Source organism: Spodoptera frugiperda, chromosome 13, assembly GCF_023101765.2.
Source record: "Spodoptera frugiperda isolate SF20-4 chromosome 13, AGI-APGP_CSIRO_Sfru_2.0, whole genome shotgun sequence".
Classification (NCBI taxonomy): Eukaryota; Metazoa; Arthropoda; class Insecta; order Lepidoptera; family Noctuidae; genus Spodoptera; species Spodoptera frugiperda.
This window is the reverse complement of record NC_064224.1, coordinates 6,655,417-6,666,836: the sequence shown is the minus strand read 5'-3', so window position 1 is coordinate 6,666,836 and position 11,420 is coordinate 6,655,417. Positions and strand designations below refer to the sequence as shown.

At 36.4% G+C, this 11,420-nt stretch overlaps 4 protein-coding genes across 4 annotated transcripts; 2 read left to right on the top strand and 2 right to left on the bottom strand.

Annotated features, from left to right (window-relative positions):
* Positions 1-126: 126 nt before the first annotated feature.
* LOC118270364 (gastrula zinc finger protein XlCGF17.1-like) lies at positions 127-1,707 on the bottom strand. Its single transcript, XM_035585930.2, has one exon. It carries the CDS (start codon positions 1,538-1,540, stop codon positions 395-397), a length of 1,146 nt encoding a protein of 381 aa, XP_035441823.2. The 5' UTR covers positions 1,541-1,707; the 3' UTR covers positions 127-394.
* A 306-nt stretch (positions 1,708-2,013) lies between these two features.
* LOC118270429 (28S ribosomal protein S10, mitochondrial) lies at positions 2,014-2,985 on the top strand. The gene is made up of 3 exons (XM_035586011.2): positions 2,014-2,162; positions 2,251-2,504; positions 2,687-2,985. Exons 1-3 carry the CDS (start codon positions 2,148-2,150, stop codon positions 2,937-2,939), a joined length of 522 nt encoding a protein of 173 aa, XP_035441904.2. The 5' UTR covers positions 2,014-2,147; the 3' UTR covers positions 2,940-2,985.
* LOC118270744 (transmembrane protein 216-like) lies at positions 2,983-4,845 on the bottom strand. The gene is made up of 2 exons (XM_035586505.2): positions 4,345-4,845; positions 2,983-4,172 (listed from the first exon to the last, which is right to left on the bottom strand). Exons 1-2 carry the CDS (start codon positions 4,577-4,579, stop codon positions 3,979-3,981), a joined length of 429 nt encoding a protein of 142 aa, XP_035442398.1. The 5' UTR covers positions 4,580-4,845; the 3' UTR covers positions 2,983-3,978.
* Positions 4,846-7,766: 2,921 nt separating this feature from the next.
* Positions 7,767-10,736, top strand: LOC118270549 (luciferin sulfotransferase-like). Its single transcript, XM_035586162.2, has 5 exons — positions 7,767-8,067; positions 8,561-8,637; positions 8,993-9,187; positions 9,751-9,904; positions 10,274-10,736. The coding sequence occupies exons 1-5, from the start codon at positions 7,860-7,862 to the stop codon at positions 10,633-10,635; spliced, it is 996 nt and encodes a 331-aa protein (XP_035442055.2). The 5' UTR covers positions 7,767-7,859; the 3' UTR covers positions 10,636-10,736.
* Positions 10,737-11,420: the final 684 nt, after the last annotated feature.

The window sequence follows — 11,420 nt, the reverse complement described above, 5'->3', positions numbered from 1 at the left end:
GATTAAAATCTATATTCAGTACTTAGATAGGTACTGTACAGGTACCTAAGTAGTTTTGGTAGTCCCACTTTGATCCAAAGAGACAGTTGTGTAATTTAGTTTTATGCAGAAAAAATAATTGAACAATTTTGTATTAGATAATTTTTATTATTTAATAATTTAAATTACTAAAAACATTTTATAATCTTGCTGTTTTACATTGATAGCTTGCTAATTGAGATCTGCAAGATACACTGAATATTCTGTTATGAACTTATTATATACTTCTTGTTTTCCATTATTGCCACAAAGAGATTGCTCACTTTTCACTCTTCATAAGTTGAAGGTAAGAAAATGCTATATTGCACAAGGTAGTTAGTTATATGGGTCATTCATATTATAAATGAACTCTCTCTTAACTTTCTGTACAAATATTTTGGCCTTGTTCTTTCATAGTTTCAACTTTTAAATACAAAGGCATCCTCCCGCTTCTCAGTTTGGCTCTTTTATGTACTTTCAGTTGATGTTTCATCATTTGTTTTCTATAACCAAATGCCTTCCCACAGATATTACAAACATGTTCCTTGATCCCTGTATGATCCACTTTATAATGTAATTCCAGTTCCCGTTTAGTGTAGAACCCTCGGCCACAAGACTCGCATTTGAAATCATGTTGTCCTTTATGGGTCTTACTATGTTTGTTCAAATTGCTCTTGTTTATAAACCTTGAAGGGCATTGTGAACATTGGTACGGTTTCTCACCAGTGTGGGTACGCATATGCATTTTAAGAGACTCTCGGAATCTCCCTTTGTAAGGACAGAGTGAACATTTGAAAGGTAATTTATAGAAATGTGTCAATCTGTGTCGAGTGAATGGACCTTGCATATTGAAGTTTTTACCGCAAATATCACACATGAACGGAGTCTCCTGTTTGTGTATGGCTAAGTGTTTTTTTAAGTATAAGGCTGTGTATGATCTATTGCAGACTGGACACACAAGCCTCATGTTCTCATGTTCCTCAGTCAGTCTATGGTCACTATACTCCTTGAATGTATCAAATGATATTTCACATTTTTTGCAATGATATGATCTCTGTTTTTTAGGTTTACTGTCTTCATACTCCGACAAGTTATCGTCGTCATCTTCATAATCGTAAGAGTCGTCATTAGTATGTAAATCTTCTGCTTCTACAGGATTTTTTAAAAGGTGATCTGATTGCTGAGCAGTTTTCCTAAATAATATCGCGCCTTGTAGGAGCTCATTGCACGGCTGACATAAATATTTAGGATACGGATCGTCTAACGTTACTTCTATGCTAGCAAATGTGTTTACAGATTCTGAAATGTCTTCTATCGTGTCGTTCCCAAAAATAGGTATACAACCTTCTTTTAAACAAACCCTGCAAGTGTTATCACCATTTTGTTCCTTTTTAATGCTGCTCTCTGTTGAGTTCTCGTTGTTAGAGTTACCTTCGCCGCCTGTTTCATCTCCGGGACTCCTATTTCTACCATTCATTCGTCTGCAGTGTAACATTTTAAGAAGCAACATTGGCCCAACCATTTTCTATCAATTAAATTCTTGATCTCGGACGATTAGTAACTCAAGATATTCTTCTATAATACACGTGACAAGAGTTTGGTATTATATTTATGTGAATATTTAGAATAAACAATATTCACGCAATGTTTACATGAAAAAATAAGGAATTTGTGCAAAGGAATGTCACTTTTTTCTTGTCAAAATGTGTCATTTTTTATTATTTATTTACATACAGTTCAGAAACTTATAGTGATAAGATGAGTGATGCTTTGATCTCTGATGATTGATGATGACCATTGCATAACAATCAAAATACATTTTAATATTGTGATTTTTGGGTTACAAAACCTTCGTAAAATTGACGATATTGGATTAAAGTGTTACTGATAAGACAAGACCTAATTTATTAATACAGTGATAAATCGGATTGGGCACTTACTTTCCGAACTTAAAATATAATGTCAGACGTCAGAAATTAAGAAGTGTCAAAAAGTCAATGTCCATGTATTGTAAACATGAGGTTATGTTAAATGATTGCAAAAATCTCAAATTTGAAGCTTCTTTTAACATATTTATTGGTTAAAATAGCTATATAAAACGTCTAAAAGAGTTTTTGTTCTATCCAAACATGAATGCAATCAGGGTGAGTATATATCTCTGTCAAAAGTGAAGTGATAATTTTCCCCGAGTAAAATGGATTTTATTGACCATATTATTTGTCCGTTTTTCAGAGTTTATGGCGTTCAGCGCCCATGGTACGTGGTGTGATAGCGCCGAGTTATGCTATTCGACCTCTTTCGACAGTCACAGCGGCTCCTATTCAGAAACCTATTGATCCGGTACCATCGACCGCATCTGTGGAACTCGACAAGTTATATAAACGAGTCGAATTGGAAATGCGAGGGATCGACCCTGCTGTGCTGCTGAGTTACTCTTGGTTCTGTGTGGCAGCTGCTTCTCATTTGGGCATTGAAGTTACTAAGAAGTATGTTCTACTTTGAGGTTATAGTATAGTTCAGACTAAGCAAAACTATCTATGTATCTAATCCTAGACTGTATATGTCATGTTAATAAGCAATTTTACATTATTCTACATTTTTATTAGTCTTCACATACATCACATTATGTCATATTCTGTAATATGTCATACTGTTATTAATTTTACAGTTGGGCGCTAAGAAAAGCAGAGAAAGAAAGGCACACTCTCCTCCGTTGTGTCCACATCTACAAGAAACACAAAGTGCAATATGAAATAAGAACATACTTCAGGTTCATACATCTGCAACGGCTTACGGGATCAACCTGCGACACCTTCCTCGAATACATAGAGAGGAACCTACCAGAAGGTTGTGCATTAAAAGTTACGAAGATCGAATGCCAAAAACTACCTGAACACATAACTCCGCCAACTAACGAATAAGATTATATTTATAAATGTAGAATTAGAATAAAACATCTCTATAGTATATATTCTTTTATTTTTTTTTTAAACATAGTCAGAACTACAAAATTGAGCTTTTGTTCAAGATAATATATTAATTTTATGTATGGAAATAATACCTAATTGAATAATTGCTTATCTAGATGAAATTGGTTCAAAATGGGGTATAACAGTTGTTACAGGGGTTGTCACTATGTAATTAATCTAGTTTAAAAATGCTATTAGACCTTTATATTAAGGCCTTACTACACAATTATTTATTTGAAGTAGGCACAATATTAATTGTATATGGTAAAACGGGATGAATAGAATTCAAAGGGTGAATAGACACAGGAATGGGGTGAATAAATGTTAGAACATTTTCCCAACATTTATTCACTCCAATCACTCCTCGAATTCTATTCACCTCGTTTTACTCTAACTACTCTATACAGGATTACTAATTTATCTAATAAAATAAATATTTTAAAATTCATAAGAACATTATGTAACAATGTAACATTACCATGTTATTCTCAGAATTAGTATATGTATGTAAATTATTTAATTTTGTACCAGATTCTTCATAAGTCCCAGTTAACATCTTGTCTGCACCGGCAGAGACATAATGTCTTAGTGGTATAAGACAATAAAAAATACTTTGTGTCTTGCATAGATCTATGTTTCAGCATAGTACAAGTAAAAGTAAATGGCAAGTTTCACAATAAAATAATGGAGTAGTCTTATATAAGATCATACTAATCCCATATTTAATAATTACTAGTAAAACAATTAGACAAAACATTCTTAACACTTATTTCTAAAGGATGTCTTACTTACAATTTTTTATAGCTTTTTACAAAAGCCTAAGTTCAATAAAATTAGGAAGCTTTTCAAAAGGGAGGCACAAACACACTTATAGTAAATATTTTGGTATAATAAACTTAAAAACTATTTTTAAGCCATAGACTAGGTACATTTTAATTCAGTCCATAACATTTTGGCATCAAAATCTTTTTGGCATGGTCGAACTTAAATTCTATTCGTATTGTTGATGTTTGCACACTGTAACAATGAATAAGATGGCAAAAGCGAGTTCTAGGGCATGGAACATCAACATTACGGCACACCAAATATACTCTAAACGTAGAATGTATGTTTGGTAGATCAGAAAGTAGCACACACCAACAGCTGAAGGTATTGTCAGCACTACGGAGAAAAATACTGGCACTTCTGAAAAGAAAAAACATAATTTAAAAAAAGAATCTAACTACATCATGGCGGATAACAAGGATTTCCTTAATTAAAAAATAATTAATTTCAATTTTAATGAAATAGATGTTATGTGTACCATACAGCCAGATGTATGTTTTTATTAAATTTTTTTTCTTACATAAATACTTACTCTTACTAGCTAAATTTCCTCTTCGTCCCAAGAATATACGTATAACTTCAACGAGACACAAAGCACTGAATATACCGGCTTCTGTTATCAAAGCATTTTCCGGATAAGAAACATTGATAGCTTTTAATATTCCCATTGCCACTTCACACACAAAAAACATCCCAAGATAAAAACTGTTTAGATATAATAATATCTCGTATGCTAAACTAGAATTCACATTGGTCACTTTAGACATTTTCCTGAATGAATCAATGGTGAATTTCGTTTTGTTTACAGTTGTTTACGTATGACTTTTTTTGTTTATTCGATCGACCGCCTCGACAACGGGTTACCGGACATGCAAGTGACGTAAGCTAATTGTCAAATTCAACGTCCAATGAGAAATGCGCGCGCCTGTATTGATTTCCGCGTTTCGTCGTATTCAAAAATTCTAATTTTACTTTTTTTTTGGCTAAAAAAAAACATCGGTAAGTATGTACTCATTTGTTTTATGTGTAGGTACTACTTAATTATTATGTTTTTACAAATACATAACATTTCATTCGCTTTTATTGCCGTAGTTACAAGTGTTAGTTATGTAGGTAAAAATGTCCCATTCAACACAATTAAACGACAAAAATAACATTATTGTGGATTATAATGAAGTAGACAATAATTACATTACACGCAAACAATAAAATAAATACATTTGCAACAAAAACATTTCCTCGTTTTATTTCCATTAGAGTTCCATTCATTAGAGAGAATTATTTCACCGCTTCGTTTACGCACTTCATTGCGTGCGTACACGGTCGAGTGCGTCCGTCCGTTACGCAACAAACAACAAATGCAGTAATGCACTATCAAACAGGTGAGCGTTTATACGAAAACGGAAAGTTACCGTGTAGGAAGAGTAGTGCGGAAATTAAGTAGCACTGCAACTTGCGGCTGAGCAATTTCTACCCGTAATACACACCGCATTTGTGGTAGAATTCCTGATGTCATCTTTACTTTAATAGGCAGGTATCTAAGTAGTAATAATTTGCTTAAAAAAATATCATAACATCTTAACCAAAAATGCACCTTTTTATGGGGGGAAAATCATCCCATGACTTTTCCCGTCTTGGGCGAGGTGAGAGAGAGTGTCAGACTCTTACCTACTGACTAAAAACCACCCCGTTCCTACTCCTGCTTTTCGAACTGGAGCCCCGGTAAACTCGCTAGGTAGTCCGCAGGTCCGGATAAACGAAAAGGTACCTAGACTTAAATCTACTAAAGCATATTAAGATGTAGATAGCTAATCGGGGCAGCGGAGTGCAAAGGTTTGCACTTAGGCAGGGGGCCTAAGTGCAAACCTTTGCACTCTTTGGACAAGAGAAAATTAAATAGGTACCTAAGAACTTTGTTCATAGTTTTTAAATTGGACGTTTTTATCTAGGATCTTTCCTAAACTAAAAAAAATAACTAATTGGTAATAAAATTATATGAGGTTCAGGATCGGGATGACTTTGGCCATGTTGGGTGGAAAATCTGGATTTAGTTTTCGATCTCGATCGACTGCACGGTTGGCGCGGTGGCTGGGCAACTGGCTGCCGTGCAACGTGTAGCGGTTTCGATTCCCGCACGGAGCAACTCTTTGTGTGATCCACAAATTGTTGTTTCGGGTCTGGGTGTCATGTGCTTGTGAAATTGTATGTTTGTAAATGCACCCACGACACAGGAGAAAATCCTAATGTGGGGCAACGTTTTTTTTTTAAAAAAAGTTCTAGGCCAGTTGAAAAATCCTTTGTGAAACATTCCTTGGAAGATGTAGGACTTATGAAATATCCATCATGTGATTGAGGTCACATGATGACTGGTGGTCGTACATCACAAAACTAAAAGGAAAAAACGCGAGTGTAAAAGTTACTTTAGCCAGTTTGGTAGATAGTAGATACATACCTACTACCGGTAATACCCCTTCTAAATAGGCTTATACTTATAGTTAGGTACTCACTTACAAGTAGAAGTGTACCTAGTACATCTTGGGTTTTCTTATATAACAGTCAAGTTGAACACTAGTATTACTATTACTTGTAGCTAACAAGTCAGGTGGTAAGTTCCAATGAAAATAAAAGCTAGTAAAGCTCAACCGGCTCGGTTGGTTTTGCAAAGTGTTGCTAGGGTGACAATGCTAGAAAGATATTGTTTACAAACCCTTTCAGTGGAGTGAAAACGATTGGTATCTATTGATTTAGTGGTGTCTAGATAAAACATATTTTCTTTCTTTAATATAAAAATAAGTCGATTTTCCTTTCTGAGGATATAACTCCAGAACACACGAACCGATTTCCACGGTTTTGCATTCGTTGGAAAGGTTTCTAAAATTAAAGAAAAATGCAAGAGAAAAGCAGGAAAACAGGGAAAATCATTGGTAGCGAAACGGAGTTCGCTGTGTTTGCTACTTTTATAATATAAAAATGAATCGTAGAATGTGTTGCTAAGCGCAAATCTCTAGAACAGCTGAACCGAATTCGCTAATTCTTGTTTGTTCGGTTTATTATTGTTAGGGGAAGGTTCTTATGTACCAAACAATTAATATACAATGTGATAGGGGCGAGACTTCTAACCCGTTAAGGCTGAATACTACATCTAATTTTATCGACAAAAGTCCTGGGTCGAAGGGGTCGAATCCCCTCCCCTAAAAATTATGGCTGTTTTAATATTTTTTTTACTTTTTTTGATATCAAAGGTTGTATGCGTCGTAGAAACAAAAAAAAAACGATAAACGGTAGCTAATAACCTTGGCTAACTAATTCATTACTTTTTTCATATGTTTGATAATGTTTTGGTGAGAAAAAAATCATTTGTTAATTATTCTTACCGAAAAAATCACTATTTTTCAATATTTTCAATTAGTGGTTCAACCCCCCATATTATATTTTTTGTCGATAAAATTAGATGTAGTACTCAGCCTTAACGGGTTAGAAGTCCCGCCCCTATCACATTGTATATGCGTCGACAATTTTCAAGGCGAAACAAAGCTCGCGGGGTCCGCTAGTAGGATATATATATGTAGGTAGGTATTTAAGTAGCACCTCGTCAAACCTTACACAATAAACATGTAGACAGGCACAAAACATTGAGTGTTTAACCAAATTAGCACATATACTGAACTAAACGCCCTCTTAATCGAATTGCAACGATGTACGACATTTGCAGATTAATTAACTATTAAATAGCAGGTTATCAAGTACAACTGGAGTACACCGATACTTTTAATGAAACGTTTTCAATGAAACCAACCGTGATGCTCTCGTTTCTAGCAATTTGCTTGTTACGCTTACTATGGATACGATTTCGTAATTGTCCTATTGTGCATGCGGCCATTACTGGCTACCCTATCGGTAGAAAGTAGTCGGCTTTCTGCAACGGGCGAGGGAAACGCGATGCAGTGATGCACCACGCAATCACAATACTTCCGTTGAGGGCACGCATTGGACGTCTCACGAAAAGTCCTGTGCAAAAAGTAAAGATTCTTCAGATTTTCTTTCAAAATGAAAACGAAACCAATGTTGACTTTTTCGAAGTTGGATCCCGAGACAGGTGATCTGTTGGATAGGATGTTCGAGAAGAAGGATTGCATGGTGGAGATCAACCCTGGCAGGGTGATCCTGCCCGCTGACTACATGACCATCGGACAGGATATCCTGGACATGGAGGTGCGAGACTCCGATGTCTGGATGTGTTCTTATCCTCGAACTGGTGAGTAGTTCTACCTTATTTGAAGTAGGGTTTTTAGGTGAAATTTCCTAATTACAGTAAATCGCAGTAACGATAACATAATAATTAAATAATAATATAGTCATCCTATTTTATTGTAACTTTCGTGTGACATACTAAATTAATTATTATGTTAGCGGCTTACTCACGTTCCTAACTGTTTCATGAGGTACTCGAATAGTTTCGAGCCATGGTAGAAACATATGCATTGCAGTATTCCGCGACACAAGTCTGCGAAACTAGTTGAGTTCCTCGTCAAACAGTTACGTAAGCTGATTAAATAATAATTAATTTGCATCCTATCCTATTATTCATAAACTGAGTAACTATTGCAAAAGTAATTATTATTCGCTATGCTTTTATACTTATAAAATATACCTAAATACGCTTACGCTGATTCAAAAGGTAAGGATTCAATACTATCATTAGGATCCTGCACAAGTATACTGTCTCTCAAGATTGTTTCCCTGTTCAGGTTCGACATGGGCTCAGGAGATGGTGTGGCTTATCGGACACGATTTAGATTACGAGGGAGCTAAGTCGTTGCAACAAGTAAGTACAGTGTACACTTATTCTATTATCAGAAGATTTTTGATCCCTATAGGTATCCACCTGCGGAAATATGAACCTTTTTTGTGATAAAAATAAAAATAATGAGTATACAAATAAAGTTTCTTTGGGAAAGTTGTTTGTAATCATAGGTACAGTCACTTGCTTAAATATTGGTCATTAATAAAATTATCAGTCACCTATATATAATTTAAGATTGATGGATAGAGTGAGGATGACCTTCCATTAGGGGCCTCTTTAAACATCCGATCATTAACATTGTTAAAATATACATGGTGATCGATGGTAACTTTCAAATGATAATGAAAACAACCGTAAGCTCTCTCCCTACTTCTAGATAAGATGTCCGCTAGTGGAATTGTCTTGCATCATGGTGGCTGGTCACTCCACCTGGCACAAGGAGTCGGTGCAAGGCACATCGGTGGACCTGGTGAAGCATCGTCTGCCATTCCCTCGCTACATCCGCAGCCATCTGCCCTGGGACCTGTTGCCTGTTGGTATCGAGAATGATGATGGATCTGCAAAGCCTAAGGTAGGTTTTAGAAACCATTGAAAAGGTACAAATAGTAACTAGCATTGCCAATTGCGACTGTGTCGAAAATGGTCTTTTTGCGTTAAGCGATATAGTAACACTGTTAGCTCAGTCGAGCTAACTGTATGTATGGTAGCTGTCAATGACTTACTGTCCTGTCCTTAGCTTCTACTACCTTAATGAAAGACCGGTTATGTTGTGATTATATAAATTAACTTAGTGAATTTATAGGTGTGTTGCTTATAGACAGGCGTGCTTAATCGTTTAAGTGTAGTAGAGCCATGCTTCGGTACGAATGGACCAGCTTGACCGGAGTGATACCACGGCCTCACAAGAAACCGACGTGAAGCAATGCTAGCGTTATATTTCGTTGTGTGAGTGAGGTTCCCAATACCCGACATGAGTGGCGGCGATTGCTTACAATGAGGTGAACCGGATGATCATATACCGGCTTTTATCATTAAAAAAAATCATGGAGCCTCATCATACCTCACAACAAATTCCCATAAAAAAATTTGATTCCAATCAAATCTATCTGAAACTGTTTATCATTGATTATACAGGTGATATACACGTCCCGGAATCCAAAGGATATGGTGGTATCCTACTACCACTACTGCACCCTGGTGCATGGGCTCAAGGGGACATTTGAAGAGTTCTGCGATCTCTTCATGAGAGACCGTGCGCCATTCGGACCCGTCTGGAATCACATACTTGGTAAGATCTTGCTAATTTATGTCTCTTGGAAACTTTAAGTGTGGGAGAGCCATGCTTCGGCACGAATGGGCCGGCTCGACCGGAGTGATACCATGGCCTCACCGAAAACCAACGTGAAACAACGCTTGCGTTGTGTTTCGTTGTATGACTGGGGTTACTGGAGGACCAATTCCCACCTTCCCGATCTTCCCAATTCCCCAAAACCCCTTAAAGTCCTAACCCCCGAAAGGCCGGCAACGCACTTGTAACGCCTCTGGTGTTTCCATGAGCGGCGGCGATTGCTTACCATCAGGTGAAACGTCTGCTCGTTTATCGGCGTGTACCATTTTTATTTCCTATTTATCTTATTTATTTTCTTGTATTACCCAGGTTTCTGGAATCGACGTCACGACCCGAATGTTCTCTTCATCAAATTTGAAGAGATGAAGCATGATCTGCCGTCTGTGGTCAGACGAACTGCTCACTTCCTGAACAAGGAACTTACCGACACCCAGGTGGACAAGCTTTGTGACCATCTGTCCTTCCAAAACATGAAGACCAACAGAGCTGTCAACTTGGAAGCCATCTTGGAAAAATCTTTCGGCGTCAGCTATTTGGAGTCCACAGATTTAAGATTTATTAGGAAAGGGGAAATTGGAGATTGGAAGAACTATATGTCGGACGATCTGTCGCGAAGATTCGACGAGTGGGCCGAGCAACACTTGAAGGGAACTGAGTTGAGTTTCGAGTAAATTATGGTGTATAATGGGTATCTTTAAGATTGTTGTTTTAGCTGTTTAATGTATTAAATGAGATTATTTTTGTAATAAAGAATTAAGCTTTAACACTTTAATACGTTTTTTGTGTTCATGAATGTTAAATTAGTATTCTGATTCTGTCAATATTCTTACAAATTAATGCCTCGTCATGATCTGTATATAGACAAGGCAGGGCCTATTAGGATAGGAATTCTAATTGGTTGGATATCAAGCCTAAGTAGGTGTGTCAGGAAAACATTAAAACAGTATTGTCTTCATAAAAAGTTATGAAACTTCCGTCTGTTTCCTTATTGTTCATACATTAGTTACGTACGCTGTTTACTTTCATTTAATGTATTATACATATAATAACTATAGTATTAATTACATTGTTTTATTGTTAAGACTGTACCGGTTCTTAAATAAATCGTGAAAAATTCGATTCCTTCGTTTTATTTTTGACTAGCTGACCTGGCAAAATTAGTGCCGCCTTCAACGTCCTTTTCTGACCTTTTAAATCTTCCCTAGACTTCTAAAAATAATTCAAGACCAAAATTAGCAAAATCGGTCCAGTATTTTCGAGTTTTGGCGAGACTAATGAAAGATTCCTAACCCCCAAAAGGCCGGCAACGCACTTGGCCGGCAACGCCTCTGGTGTTTCAAGTGATACGTCTGCTCGATTACCGGTGTGTTCCATAAAAAAAAAAACTAACGAACATTTATTGTTACTATAGTCATTATGCGAATTACTATAGCCATAAGCTAAATGATACTATGGT

Bases quoted from the DNA above. Each gene is read 5' to 3' on its own strand.
- LOC118270429 (XM_035586011.2), top strand. The intron at 2,505-2,686 runs GTATGTTCTACT...TTAATTTTACAG, and splicing joins GGCATTGAAGTTACTAAGAA to TTGGGCGCTAAGAAAAGCAG.
- LOC118270364 (XM_035585930.2), bottom strand. From the start codon at position 1,540: ATGGTTGGGCCAATGTTGCTTCTTAAAATGTTACACTGCAGACGAATG.
- LOC118270549 (XM_035586162.2), top strand. From the start codon at position 7,860: ATGAAAACGAAACCAATGTTGACTTTTTCGAAGTTGGATCCCGAGACA. The intron at 8,068-8,560 runs GTGAGTAGTTCT...TTCCCTGTTCAG, and splicing joins GTGTTCTTATCCTCGAACTG to GTTCGACATGGGCTCAGGAG. The intron at 9,188-9,750 runs GTAGGTTTTAGA...TTGATTATACAG, and splicing joins ATGGATCTGCAAAGCCTAAG to GTGATATACACGTCCCGGAA.
- LOC118270744 (XM_035586505.2), bottom strand. From the start codon at position 4,579: ATGTCTAAAGTGACCAATGTGAATTCTAGTTTAGCATACGAGATATTA. The intron at 4,173-4,344 runs GTAAGTATTTAT...TTTTCTTTTCAG, and splicing joins AGGAAATTTAGCTAGTAAGA to AAGTGCCAGTATTTTTCTCC.